Source organism: Cotesia glomerata, linkage group LG2, assembly GCF_020080835.1.
Source record: "Cotesia glomerata isolate CgM1 linkage group LG2, MPM_Cglom_v2.3, whole genome shotgun sequence".
Classification (NCBI taxonomy): Eukaryota; Metazoa; Arthropoda; class Insecta; order Hymenoptera; family Braconidae; genus Cotesia; species Cotesia glomerata.
This window is the reverse complement of record NC_058159.1, coordinates 14,686,677-14,702,097: the sequence shown is the minus strand read 5'-3', so window position 1 is coordinate 14,702,097 and position 15,421 is coordinate 14,686,677. Positions and strand designations below refer to the sequence as shown.

General features: G+C 31.1%; 1 protein-coding gene and 1 long non-coding RNA gene across 7 annotated transcripts in view; both read right to left on the bottom strand.

The window, feature by feature from the left end:
• LOC123260037 (dystrobrevin beta) overlaps positions 1 to 15,421 on the bottom strand; it is an 822,761-nt gene that overhangs the window by 314,893 nt on the left and 492,447 nt on the right. For 5 of the 6 annotated variants that reach the window (XM_044720962.1, XM_044720963.1, XM_044720964.1 and 2 more), the window contains one exon: positions 1,087 to 1,344. The exons of the other annotated variant lie outside the window; for it this stretch is intronic. In XM_044720962.1, the coding sequence (XP_044576897.1) occupies positions 1,087 to 1,344 (258 nt within the window). The remainder of the gene's footprint in view (positions 1 to 1,086; positions 1,345 to 15,421) is intronic. 6 annotated transcript variants of the gene reach the window in all.
• Positions 12,352 to 14,529, bottom strand: LOC123260054. The gene is made up of 3 exons (XR_006508387.1): positions 14,516 to 14,529; positions 14,037 to 14,320; positions 12,352 to 13,249 (listed from the first exon to the last, which is right to left on the bottom strand). It is a non-coding gene; the product is annotated as an uncharacterized LOC123260054 (long non-coding RNA).

The window sequence follows — 15,421 nt, the reverse complement described above, 5'->3', positions numbered from 1 at the left end:
TGTTTATATTTTTCATCTAGGTTACAACATAAAATTTTATTGTATGCCCAGCGAAGCGGGCGGGTATCAGCTAGTATATATATAAATATATATATATATATATATATATATATATATATATATATTGAGATTTAGATTTAGATTTATTAATTTATGCCAAGGCAAATCGCCAAATGACAAAGCTGAATTATTACAAATTAAATGATACAGTAATTTTCTTAATTTAACTTAAGCTAGGTGTTTGGTATAAAAGTTTCCTAAATAATTACGAATTTGAGTTAACTGAATGTACATTAAGTAAGTATGATATTAGTATAATATATATGAATAAATGATTGATATCAGTCAGCAATGAATGATTAAGAATAATGACTAGTTCGGGTTTAAAAATTTACAATAATTTACAATTGGACAGATTAATACCAAATAATCCTAATATTGTAAACATTATAGTCACTTAGTACAGAGTATATTCAGAGACATGAATCTAAGATTTAAGAAATGAATCAGAGAATTCAAAGGTAAAGCTCATACATCCAGTTTAAATAAGTAATCATACAATTTATTTTTAAAAATTTCAATACTGCTTGCATATACAATTTCCGATGGTAGCTCTTCCCATAATCGAATTGATGAAACTACTAATGAATATTCAAAAGAAGTTGTTAAAAATTTCGGCATTGTGAATTTCACATTATTTTTCTTCGCTGCTAAACGATCGGCACGCCTTACTCCAGTAATATCAACAAACAATTCTCGTAGGTAACAGGGTTTATTAACATCTAACAATTTATAGAAGAAACAAGAAAGATAGTAGATTCGACGACTTTTAATTTATAGCCAACCTAGGTTTAGTCTATGCGGTGAAATATGTCCATCGCGTTTTAAATTATAAATAAAACGAATAGCAGAATTCATGGCAGTTTGCAACTTACGATTATTATCATACGTGGCATCAGTTTATACTATAGAGCAATAATCTATTAAAGGTAAAATAGTTGCAGAAACTAACAACTTCTTTATATCAGTACTGTAAATATTTTTGCGTAATTTTAAGCTATACAAAGCTGAGTTTATTTTACTCACAGTTTTCGACACATGCAAGTTCCAAGATAGATTACTTGAGACATGTAGACCCAGACACTTTGAAGAGTCAGCATATGGCAATGCAACACTATTTACAATGATGGGTGGTAAGGTTTCACGCTGGATCATTTTTAATTTACTATTTGTACCTAGTAACATAACACTAGTTTTATTCAAGTTTATCTCTAAACCATGATCTTTCGCCCAGTCAGCAACTGCCTGAGCATCTGATGTGACATTAGCAATTGCATCATGTACCTGATAAGCATAAAAGTGAAGATAAATAAATTTATCGTTTACAAATAAACCATGTTTACAATGAACTAATCGAGATGCAATTGAATTCATTATTATAAGAAATAAAATAGGACCTAACACTGAGCCTTGCGGAACACCAGACGTGGTATTTAAGAACTCAGCAGACGAGCCCATACTATCAATTACAGACTGGCTTCTATTTGTTAAGTATCAATAAAACCATTTGATTGTATTAAATGAAAAGCCTAATTTCACTAAATTTATAAGGGAGCGTCCATAAACTACGTGGTCATATTTTAGCCCTTCTTACAAGGGGAGGATACGACCTTGGGGAAACCGATTTTGATAATCTTTGACGTAGTGGTAGTACACTATGTGGGTATACTACCTCTGAAATACTAAAGTGCAATACTCAAAAATGGCTGAGAAAAACGCACTCAAAGTTTACCCAGCACTATAATATATTAATAGGTAAATAATTGATACATTAAATTATTCTTTAATAAAAAATTTTTCAATTTTAAACTTCATTTCTATAAATTATCTGCGGTGGTACAAACAAATAATAAGTCGAAAATTAAATGGAAAATTATACATTTTTTTCATTAATTAAAGCAATATTTTATAATTACGTATTATGAGATATTATTACATGATCCTGAGTGATACTTATGATAAAAACATTCAAAACAAAAAGTTTTTCTACACCAAGAACAACAAATAAATGCTGCTTTTTTACAATGACACGGTATTTTTAAACGGTCTAATGAGAAACACCCATCATTGACATTAGTAAAAAAATTTCTTGTGTCACAAAGCCCGCTGGCGAACCAGGCATATTCCATCATGTCTCAAAATATTGGCGCTGACAATTGGTGATAAATAATCGAATGAATTTTTATGCAATCCTCTCGGGAATGAATTTCATAATTCTTGTCTAGAAGTTCAGCGGTACTTTGCAATCGTTTGATAAAATTTTTCACTTGTCTATAGAAATAGACATCACATGGTTGAACTAACGGAGTACATTTTGGAGGTATAACTTTAAATGTGCATGTAGGCATTTTTTTATCATCCTGAAATATTTCATCATATAATTCTGGCTTCACTTGTCCTGTCCACGAGTCAATAATTAAAAGAAATTTATTTTTTTGAACATATGGCATTAAACATTTCTCTAAAAAATTTTTATAGAGAATAGTTGTCAGTTTTCCTGATTTTGATGATGTGACAATAACATTTTTGTATTTTTTTAAATATTCTTCTACGTTTTTCTTTATTCTTGGCCCAAAATCACCTGTAAGCTCTTGCAAACAAATAAAAACATGTGGTAGTAATTTTCCAGATAATGTTATGCTATATTGTGCAGTATATGAGTGTGACACCTTGGTCATGTCTTGTACTTTTGCAAACACTGTTTTGCTTCCTTTTTCCGTCAGTGTCCTATTAAACATTGATTGGTATTGACATCCTGAAAATATGAATTTTAAAAAATCTAATGATTAACTTCGATTAAATTTAATAATGGAATAAAAAATAATTAGTTTACCGTTAGAAAATTCATATACCTGTTTGATCTGTATTAATAACGAAGTCACTATCGAAGTTAGATATCAATTGTTTTGTTTGAATGCGAATCATTTCTGCAGAGGCGATAATTTCTGGCATGGTGTGAACTTCTTTGTCTGTTACAAATTTTGTAATTTTGCGTTGACGAATGTTGTGTCTTTGTTTAAATTTTTTTACCCATGGGTCGGACGCTGTAAATTGAAGATTAGGAAACTGGCTGGCTGCAGCTAAAGCCCATTGCTGCAAATTTCGTGTAGTCACTTGTTGATAATTTTGTCTTGCCTCGACGAAGCGGTCATACGTCCAAGAATCAATCACATGTTATTTATCAAATTTAGTTCGACCATGTTCAACATCTTTTTCCCATACTTTCAAATGATCCATTCTCTTCAAATGACTACATCCATTTTTTTGTAATGTCTCTAGTTTCCATGAAGGGTGAGCTTTTGCTATGTTTAAAACTTTAATTTTATATTCCAGAGAAATATAATCCATCATTTTTTGTTTTTTTTTTTTCATCTGGAACATAGTCATCAACTGAATTATCTTCTACTGCTTCAAAATTTCCGTCTGGACATTCTTCTTGAGCAGGAATCAATTCTTGATCGCTTACGAACTTCTTTTTATTTAAAATATCTAACGTATTATCATATAATTCTCTACCAATCAACATAGCATCTTCAGATAGAGTGTCAGAAGATGTTTTTGCAATTAAATCACTTTCAAGAAGTAAACCTTCATAATACACTACTCCATCTTTTAGCCGTTGCTTCGATTAATCACTATGTAAGGATGTATCAGGAGTGTTTTCATCTCAATGAGAAGAACTGGCTTCGCTTGATGACATTTTATAAATTATAAAACAATTTTTAAAATAAATTTCACTGCACAAATAGGTCTGTTCGTGTCGAAATTCAGAAACTAACTGCTATAGTCAAGCTTCTGAAAAAGTGGTGGGACTAACATAGGTTCAAGGACAACAACATGACTATTCTTTCGGTGGGCCAACAGAGCTCGAATCGATGTACAGTTTACAATAACTCGAGGACAAGAATTATTGTACCCTCATACCATATTCGACCCTTCTTATTGTCTGGCGCAGGTATATATTTTTCAGTTAAACTTATAATGAATATGAGAGTTATAAGAATTATTGATGAATTACAAATATCTCATGATATACACCGTAGATAATTTATAGAAATGAAGTTGAAAATAAAAAAATATTTTATTAAAGAATAATTTAATGTATCAATTATTTACCTATTAATATATTATAGTGCTGAGTAAACTTTGAGTGCATTTTTCTCAGCCATTTTTGAGTATTGCACTTTAGTATTTCAGAGGTAGTATACCCATATGGTGTACTATCACTGCGTCAAAGATTATCCAAATCCGTTTCCCCAAGGTCGTATCCTCCCCTTGTTAGACCCCTCCCACCCCTCATGTAGCCTAACGTAGCTTTTCTCGTGACCCCTCCTCCTCCCCACCCCTATGGAACATGGTTTTTCTCTCCATGTGCTTTCTACTTTACATTAATTGAAAAAAAATTTATTTTGAAGGAATAATAATAATTTTTGCTTAATATATTCTCGACAAGGCTACGTGGTTTATGGACGCTCCCTAAGGATATCTTTATGATCCACATAATCAAAAGCTTTTGTTAAATCAAAAAGTACTAAGAGGGTTAGCTTGTTACTATCCATAGATTGTCGAATATCATCCACCAATTTCAATAGAGCTGTATGAGTACTTTGATATCTCCTAAAACTTGATTGATACTTATCTACTAAATCATTGTTTTCCAAATAACTTACCACTTGATTAGCTATGACTCTTTCGAAGACTTTACTAAGATGAGAAGTATTTGCTATCGGGCGAGTGTCCGAAGGTGACTTCGGTGGGGTAACTTTATTTAGTGGTACAATAAATATAGTTTTCCAGGCATGAGGAAAAATACCAGTACTCAATGAACGATTGAACATGGCTGTAAGGAACAGAGAAATTTGTGGGACATGATTACTAAGCCACTTTAAATCTACTCCGTCTGGGTTTTTGCCTTTTGATTTCTGCAAAGTGAGTTTAACAGCTTTTGTTACATCAAATATATCAATTTCGGACCATTCAAATGAATAATTTACTTCAGAACTATAATAACTCAGTAGCGAATTTAAAAATGACTCATCACATGGTGGATGCTTTCTAACTATATTTGCGTAATGTTCATTTAATTCAACAGGCTCAAAATAGTTAAGCGGAGAAGAATTTGAGCTCTTTACAAAACCCAAATGTTTTAACTTACTCCATACGGAAGTCCTACTTGGTAAATTCGTGAGCTGTTTATTTAGATAATTTTCACGAGCCTCTTTAAGATTGTTCGGACACTAATGCACTTGTAAAGATCAAAAGCTAATTTTTTTATATGTTATGAATTACTATTTCATACGTCCAAATTAATTTTTTGGAATAGATTTGATAAAGGGTTATCGTTTAATAAATTATTAAAAAATTGAAATTTAACATGTAGCCTATAGAGACTATTGGCGGATTGCACATATATCGATTTATGTAACTACCTCATAGGAAGATTAAAAAACAAAAAACTTCTTTTTCAGTCAATCAACGTTCGTAGAATACGTCGAAAATAAAATGAAAATTTTCTGATGAAGGCTTTTAAAGATATTTTAATGCAAAAGATGAGAAATTCACGAAAATTTCAGTCCGACATATTTAAAAATAAATAAACCACGTGATTCAGCGCAGTGTGGCAATGTTGCACAGAATATAACGCGCGAATTTTGAATTTTAATAATTCCTATGTATTTTTGCGGGTTGTGTTTTTCAACTTAACACTACACGGTGGGATAAATATAAACAGCTGTTAAGCGCAGTGTTGCCAGGTCCACATTTTGTAAAAAAATACTTGACTCAAACGTTGACTATTTATTGTTTTTGTTAATTAAATTATTGAATTATTTTAATTAATAATAATGTTAGATAACGGTTTAATTATTGTAATGAATTTTCGTATTCAAATTTTTAATTTTAATGAAAAAAAAATTTCGATTCTATTATGACTTACGGGGTACTGTCCGTGCAACTTTAGCTTCTCGTTTAAGCTCCTTTCTTTTTAACTTGAATAGTGCTAACAGGTTATGATTTCTGGACCTCTTAGCCCGCTTACACAGAGAGTCCCGCTCTTTACATTTAGTTTTAAGTTCACTTGTTAACCATGGGTTTGGTGGTCTTATGACTTTACGCGTATGTAACGGAGCAAATTCATCCAGGCATGCTAAGACATTAATTTTAAACATATCGAATAAATAGTTTGGGTCAACTGAATCTAGAGGTACTTGAGTTAAATTTAGAGTTTTCATAAGGGAGCTTGAAAGGGCAGTTTGATTTGAACTGGTAAATTTTCGGTAAGTAATAAATTTATCAAACTTCTTTGGTATATCAAAAACGTACTCACAAAATAAATAATCATGACCACTGATAAACGGATGATTTGACTTAAAGAATATACCCTGTTTAGAATTATTGTCCAATAGTACTACATCTAACCATGAATCCTTATTTCGAGTATGATAAGTAGCACCATAGAGAACAGAGTATAACGATAATTCTAAAATAAATGTTTTTAAGTGGTTAGACACAAATGAGCTGGTCAATAAATCGCAATATAGATCACCAGTTATTATGAAATTTTTATAACGTGAAGCTATGTTTGTGTGAATCTCAAAAAATTCATTTAATAAATTGTCATTTGGTCGCCTATAAACTACAGATAAAAGAAGATGTGCTCCAGTAAGTGAAACGACATCCAGGATCATAAATTCAGGCTGGTTTAAGTGATCTGATATCGAAATGTGTACAATTTTCGATTTCAAAGACCTATGGATTAAACAAGCGACACCACCACCAATAACCATACGACCAGTGTCTGGATGTTTCAGTATTCTATCTCTTCGAAATACTATATAATCTTGTCACGGGAATTTGAATCAAATTCCCGCGGCATCTTCTCCCGGGCCGGTCACTGAGGCTAGCGCCGCCAGAGTCCGCCACGTACTGTGGGCACCAGCCCAGCTGGTCCCAGTGATGGCAAATAAAATTATTATTATGATTGGAATTTTTATTTATAATTTAAATTATTGTAATAGAATGATGTTAAGAATTTAATTTGATTTAAATTTCAATAAGTAAGAGTTAGTTAATTATTAAATTGTCAACCATTGACGGTGAGAGTTATTATTTTTATTAAGAAGTGTTTACATTTTTTCTCTCTCTCGCCCTCTATTGGACAAACGAAAGTATCTCTGTCATACTTGTACAACAAATGGAATCTTAAAACGCATTTTATGCATAAATGAATGAAAATTTTCCAAAAAAACGCTTCGCTCTTCGATAGATAATTAAATTATCTATCGAAGAGCGAAGCGTTTTTTTTCGAAATTTTATCACATACATGAGAAAAGCACGTTTGAAAATCAACTATAAACCGCTCTTAATAAAAAGTATCTACAGGGACTATTTGGTAGCCGCGGAGCGCGCACGCGCGGAGCTACGTCCCGGACTTTGGTGGTTTATTTTATAAAATTTATTGATGTGTAAAATTTTTATTAAGGAGTCTATAAAATATAATTTAATTATAGGAAATTAAAGTACGATTTTCGTGAATAAATCTGTTGTCGATGGGTCCGTCGTCGGGGGAATCACAGAATCAAGCGAATAAAAGTCAATGTTTTGACTAGTCTCGTGGCGCAATAATACGAGAGAATGTAGGGCCGGTAGGGGGAAGGCATTCTGATGGTAGCACGTGTAGTGAGTACTTTGGTTTTTGCGTCTTATAAAAATATAATTAAATTCAGTAATCTTTTATTGTCACGAGTGGTGATTTCATTATAAAAAATTGTGCCTGCACCTTGTGGATTCAGTGACCGCCTTTCCCTCCCGTGAGAGCTGTTATTTGGGTGAGTCCCAGCATTGCTTGATCTGTGTTTCTTCGGTGGTCATACCGGCATCGACGGCGACGGTGAGGTTATGTTGGTGCCTCGACACGTGGTCGAGCCCGCTGAATTCTGATTATTATTTAGTTGATTTATTTGGAGTTACACATTAAATAAATAATTATATTGGTATTTTTATTAGTTCACTTATATCTTTGCTCACCGTCGACGGCGTTGACGTCATTTATAAATTTGATATAAATATTGCTAAGTGTCTTTGAAATATATATAGCCGTGTTTAGTAATAAATAACCGATGACGCAAGCCATCTCAGCTCGCCAAACCCTTAAGTTAGTTGTAATTTTTCGAGCTGGCTGATAATAATTATTTATAACCAGGTTTCATGAATTAATTAAACGAAATATTTGTAATAAGTTAATTAATAAGTTAATTCATGAATTAATAGTAAATAACTATTTTTTTTTCTATTTACGCACAATAAGTTTTGGGATTAAATTATAAGTGCCTTCGCCGGTGTAGCCCTCAAGGATCTGGCGCACCAGGAGTAAATTATTTCGTAAAATCCGTATCGAACAAGTGAATTTATTTATTCACGAATATAAATTAAAAGAAATTTGTTGTTCGACAAATATGGACATTTGGTTTAGTTGTTAAGTAACTTTGTTCAGGAAGAGAGGATACCGACAACACTGTTAAATAGATTTAAGTATTTTATTGTAAATATATTCGATTATTATTGTTTACGACCACCGTGAAAACAAATTATTTGCCTCCTATTTCTCTTGCATGCTATATTCTAGTACATTTATTCTCCTCTCTCTCTACCTCGTCTACATCCTAGTCGTTTCAATATCTGCTGTTAGATCGGCCCTGGAAATCAGAGGGTTTGTTGTTTCCCGAGTGAAAAGAACAACTGGCGTCCAAATCGTGCACTAACCTAGCCTGGGGAAAAGCTGCGGATTACTTGGGAGGCTAAGAGCTACATCCCAAGTCACTTTTTTTGTTAATTTAGTTTTTTTTTTATTTATATTGGGCGACCTGGACAAAATTACGGATCCACTGACCACTCCACCGTTAGCTGGATCGTAATTTTTGGTACAATCTTTCAAACTAAAAATTGAATTATCATGTGCTGGTTTAAGCCAAGTTTCTGTTAAAGATATGATATGAGGTTGTAATTCCGCAACTAAATTTATTAATTGTGCAATATGATCATTTACACTATTTATATTTAAACTTAATAATCTAAGTGACTTAAGATCTTGTATTGGGATTCAGTTAACTCTGTTAATTGTTATTCTAATTTACTTAAATCTAACTCGGGTAAAATTTTAATGACAGGTTAGTCATCATTTTTCTTTGCCAAAATAGTACCATTCAGCGCCCATACATATTTAAAACTAACATCTTTAGCCTTTGATTTAGTTGCTAACAGTAATTTATAAGTATTAGGGTGTATAAATTCGTTTAGATAAATATTTCCTTTGAATGCTTTGTCTACAATAGCTGGAAAGGTTTCTTTTACTGAAAGCACTTTCTGCTTTCTTTTCTTTTCAATAATGAAATGGCGAATTTGAGAGGACTTTAATTTCAACATATAGGAATGCAAAAGTGGTCTATCTTTCTTAGAACGTTGATTATTAATATCATCACTTGGTTTAGCCTTTTTCTTGATTTCACGTATACACAAAATGTCTGATTTTAATTCTGGTATAAGTAATTTACTAAAATTTTCCGTTGTGATATCCTCCGGTGAAAGATGAAGTGATACTGACTCTGGAATACCTGAGATCAATAATTCCGATGTAGAATGCGAAGAAGGTAAGAGATCCGAGACTTCAGGGTTTATCAGGGCAACAGATTTTAATAGGGAAATTTCTTCTGATAGAGTTTTTGTTTTAGTATTAAGTTGCTCTGTAAATGTGGCCAACTTTGTTTCAAGTTGGTTTGTATTATTAGCATTAGTAATTAATTTATCATTTAGCTTGGCCAGTTCATCGCGAATTTTTACATTTTCATCTTGCAATTTATTTAATGAATCCGTTAAAATATCCAATTTGGTGAATAAAGCTGTTGATTGTGTTTTAATTTCAGGAATTTCAGCTACCGCTATAGTTAGGGATACAAGAGACTTCATTACTGTTGTCAGCTTTTCATCGGTGGTCATACCTGGCCAACCTTCAGGTAGTGATCCCTGGGTAGATTTCTGAGCAGATTCAGTCATTATGGTATTCGTTTCTCTAGGAGTACTAGGAGTGAAAACACTATCACTAGTCGGAGACTGAACAAATGTTGGTGATACTGGTGATAAGAACTCTGACTGGGATCTTGAAGAAGATAATTGGTTTTGAACAGATAGCGGAGAATCTGAAGACTTGAAGCTAGCTATCGACGAATTGTTTGATATATATTGGGGGGTTTAAAAAAAAAATTTTTTTTTCTCGGAACCAGGCTCAAAAGTTTCGTTTAGATGCCAAAATAAGCTCCTGAAAATATAAGCCCTTAATATATTAATATTAAAGTTGTCCGCCTCGCACTTTTCGATTTCCCATAAGAATAACACAGGAACAAAATTTTTTTTTTGTTCTGATTTTTGTAACTAATGAGCCATCAATTGCTTTTCAATTTCCATCAAATTTTTGTAGAGAATTGAACGCTCTAAAAAAAAGTTCAAATATCATTTTTCGATAAATCAACTCATTCAAAAGTTACAAAGGTCAAAGTTAAATTCATTATCAATTTAGCCGTTTTCTTGATAATCCGCCGAAATTTATTTTTTCTAATTTTTGTAATTAATGAACCATACATTGCTCTGCGATTGCCATTAAATATTTTTGTAGACAATTGAACATCCTACAAAAAAGTTTTGAAATCATTTTTTGATTAATCAACTCATTCAAAAGTTATTCAAGGTCAAAGTTAAATTCATTATTAATTTAGCCGCTTTCTTGATAATCCGCCGAAATTTATTTTTTTCTAATTTTTGTAATTAATGAACCATACATTGCTCTGCAATTGCCATTAAATATTTTTGTAGACAATTGAACATCCTACAAAAAAGTTATGATATCATTTTTCGATTAATCAACTCATTCAAAAGTTATTCACGGTCAAAGTTAAATTCATTATCAATTTAACCGTTTTCTTTATAATCCTCCGAAATTTATTTTTTCTAATTATTGTAACTAATGAACCATACATTGCTCTACAATTTCCATCAAATATTTTTGTAGAGAATTGAACGCTCTACAAAAAAGTTCTGATATTTTTCGATTAATCAACTCATTCAAAAGTTATTCAAGGTCAAATTTAAATTCATTATCAATTCAGCTCTTTTCTTCATAATCTTCCGAAATTTATTAGTTTCAAGTTCTCAAAATGAATGGAAAGTTTATTTCTAAGCTCTTAGAGTTTAAAAATATGAAACTATTATCTTTTGTCATTAAAGATTGCTGTAATTTTATTGAAAAATCATTTTAAAATAGATTGTACATAAAAATAAGTTAAATTTTATTCATGGCCTGAAGAGTTATTCGTGTTTCTGCGTTTTCATAATTCAGATGACCAGACAAGTGATTTTATTTAACATATATGTATTCATGACTACCAAATATTATAAATTAATCACTTAAAACTTATAACAAATGTATTACTTCTCATAAATTCGAATTTTTTAGTAGATTTCATAAAAATCTAACTATTGTATTTGTCCTCATGACGTAATTTTCCGTAAATTTTACTATATTTCGACCTAACTCGATGATCTGAGTCAGAAAATACATGTAGTTCAAAAGTTTATAGATGTATGTATATATATATATATATATATATATATATATATATATATATATATATATATATATATATATATATATTAGGGTGTTTCAAAAAAAAACGAATTTTTTTTTTCTTTTGGTGTCTAAAAATTGATAGTATACCTAAAAACAAAAATTTTGGCGCCCATGTGAGCTCTTAATATCAATAGTAAGATTTGCCTGTATCCATTTCTTTATTTTCCATTTAAATAACACGGGAAAAATTTTTTTTAATTTTTTAATTTTTATTACTTTGGAACGGTTCATCGTAACAACAATCTGAAAAATGATATTTGTAGGAAATTTTACGCTCTACAAAAAACGTCTGAAGACCAAAGTTCCTCAGATTAACGGCTTCAAAGATATCCGCGGTCAAAGATAACACTAATAAAAAATTTATAATATTTTCCAATAAAACTACAAAAAAAATATCATATGCTATATTTTTATTATTTTTTATGTTAAATTACTTCAATTCCGTTAACCTGAGACTGTAAACTTTTTTTTTTACTAATTAATTCAATACTTAACTCACGAAATGCACTAATATATAAATATAAACGTTAAAAATATCTTATAAATGATTTTTTGGTCTCTTTTATAACAAATTTATTTTTTTTACTAAATATTAAGAAATTTAATTGAACAATTAATTCTTTATAACAAAAAACTATATTTACAACTTGTTACAACAATTTTTCAACTTGAAAATATTACAGTTTTATAAAATTACTTTTATTGCAATTAGGATATTGTTTTCTATGTTCTGTCACTACTTGCAACAAATATTGAAGCTGTTCTTCATCTTTCGTTAAGCATCGATTATACTGCTCTATCAATGCCACGCCGCGTTCTGCTACATCATTCACAACTTGAAGTTTCCCGAAATACTCCAAGTTTTCTAAGAAATTCGGATTCTGAGGCCACAAAGTAACATCCTCATCAATGAACTCATACGACAAATCAAACGATTCAAATATATTAATCGATCTCATAGACATAAATTGACTAAGATCTTTATTTAATAATGACTCTAAATTTTTCTTATCTATTATAAAGCGATTTGTTGTAGTTTCATTGGCTTTACAGTTTTTAAGAGCATGAACTATTCTTTTTTTTTGTTCCAACTGAAACATTTTTATCAAAGAGAGATAAAACAGACAGCTCGTTGTTTAAATACCACAAGTGATCGGCTAATTTTTGTGAGCATGTCTGTGAAAGACTATTATTAAATCTTTCATATGAAATTAATTCTTTAATCAAAGTTAAATCATTATTAGGTGCTGTTATAGCACATGGCGCAGTGAACCAAGCTTTTAAATAGAATATTATGATAAATAAACAAAGTTCTCGTAATCGATCTATTTCCGATTTAGTAAGATGAAATTCATTTCTGAATAAAAAAATTTTTAAACTATATATTGCTTTAGCCATCCACCTTGCATGATGGACCGCTCCAGGATGCTTAAATGTAATATTTGTGGTAGTAGTACCCAAAAATATTAATGATAATTCCAGAAGTTCACGGTAATCGTCTCGACAATGATCCATCTACAAAAAAAGTTATAAGTCAAAATGAAATTGATTATATCGCAATTTCAAAGTTGAGAAGACTAATTATTATTAACTGATGTGAGGTAAAAGTTGTAAAATATTTTACAAACGCAATTTTAATCGTTAAAGATGATTGAAAGTATAACAGTCATGTGAAACTGATTTTCAATATTTTTAATCACGACGGCAAGTTAATTAATCAGAGTAAAATTGATGAGCTTATTTTCAAAAGGGTATCTTTTGATTTTTGATTAGACAATCCAGCCATAATTTATAGCTAAATTTGTCATTAAAGACAAATTTGGGAACTGGGGAAATAAAGGATAAAGGGGGGAGGAGGGACCTTACTCAGTAGGAATTTTTCGGTAACCGAAAAAATAATTCAGACAGCCCAGACCGGGACTCGAACCCGGATCATTTGGTTACGCGCCAAAGGCTCTACCAGTTAAGCTATCCGAGACATTGTCCGTAACTACCATTCCGTCACCTAATAATTGATATAGACAAAAAACTAGTTATCTTCAATTATAAATATTTGTATTGAACTTTTTTTAATTTAGCTATAAAGTGCAATCGGTTATGAAGCTGCAATTCGATTTTCATTTATAAATGTTCATAATTCTCAAAGTAATTAGTATTTAAAAGTTCAGAAAACTGGTATTTTAAAATATGAAAAGATACCCTTTTGAAAATCAGCTCCTCAATTATACTGAACTTTATACATTTTTCTTTTCCACTTTAACATCAGTTAATAATTCTTCAGCGCTGGATTAAAAAATTTTACTTCTATTTGATTATTAACGAATTTCAAAATCTCATCTTTGATTGGTGTTATTACTTCCAAAACTTTTTTGTCACAAATACCAACCGTAAAGTTTGATTGGTCAATTTCATCCCACTTCTTTTTAAATCTCTGACAAATTGGAACGTTTGGGCCAGACGAAGCAGGCCAGTATACTTCAAATGCACTTCGGAGAACAATTTCAAAAATATGGTGTCGGCATGGCAAGTACAACAGTTTTCTACTAAGAGCCTTTTCTACTAATACACACGCACCATTTCTGATTCCTGAAAAAATAAAATGAGAATTGCTAGTGAAGTATCGATTTTTTAGAGTAGTACGGAGAAATCTTTTCAATTTGGAAAAAAAAATAACTCATAACTTGGAAATTAATGGTTAATACTAAAAATCTGATTTGATTTAGCATTTAAACATTACGGTAATCAACCATGTTATATTTTTTTTATTAATAAATTATTTACCCGTATTTGACACCGTAGTATCAGAACACAATGCTTTGATGTTGTCAGTATTAATATCCCATTGTTTTACTGTTTTAATAATAGCTGAAGCTTGGTTTTGTCCAGTCCCAGATTCTAGTTTAGGAACTCCTAACAGTTGAAATTTACCTGATGATGATAAAATAATCGGAAGCCGGTCAACTTGTTCTGTACCTGTAATATCTGATAACAGTTTTCCATCAAAATGTAGTACATAATTGTCAGTTTCCAGATTAGTCTTCAGATTTAACGCCGCTTCTTTCCGGAATTTTTCCCTTGCTCGGTGAATAGTCACATGACTAAAGTTTACGCTTGCACAATCAATGTTCAAGCAAGATAATAAAGCAGCAATAATGTAAGTCGCCATCCTACTAGTCACGTTAGCTCTATCCAAAGCCGCAGCAAGTTCTGGTGTCATTATATCAATTTTTGGAACTTGTTGTTTTGGCATTTCATCTTCATAATCAGAGATTATATGAGAAGTATTACTTTCCAAAGATTTCTGGGATAATTGAGATGGATGACTTGATATTTTATGATTAGCAACATCATCAGTCTCAACTGCACAATGATAGTTGACATTATCGTTATCAAACTCTCCGACATTATTATTACTATCATTACCATTATTATTATAGTTTTTATCATTGCTATCAATGTTCTCTTCACTATTATTATCACTATTATTGTTATTATTATCATAATTGCTGATATCAACATCCATATCTTCGACATCTTCTAAAATTGGTTGAGAATTATATGAAATAAAACCACGTCGACTGGAAGATTTTTGTCCCAAATAAAATAATCTTTTTTCTTTGTCCAGTATATTTAAAACATCCGCATGAGCTACATCAAATAGTTTATTTAATTCATCCTGAAAAACGG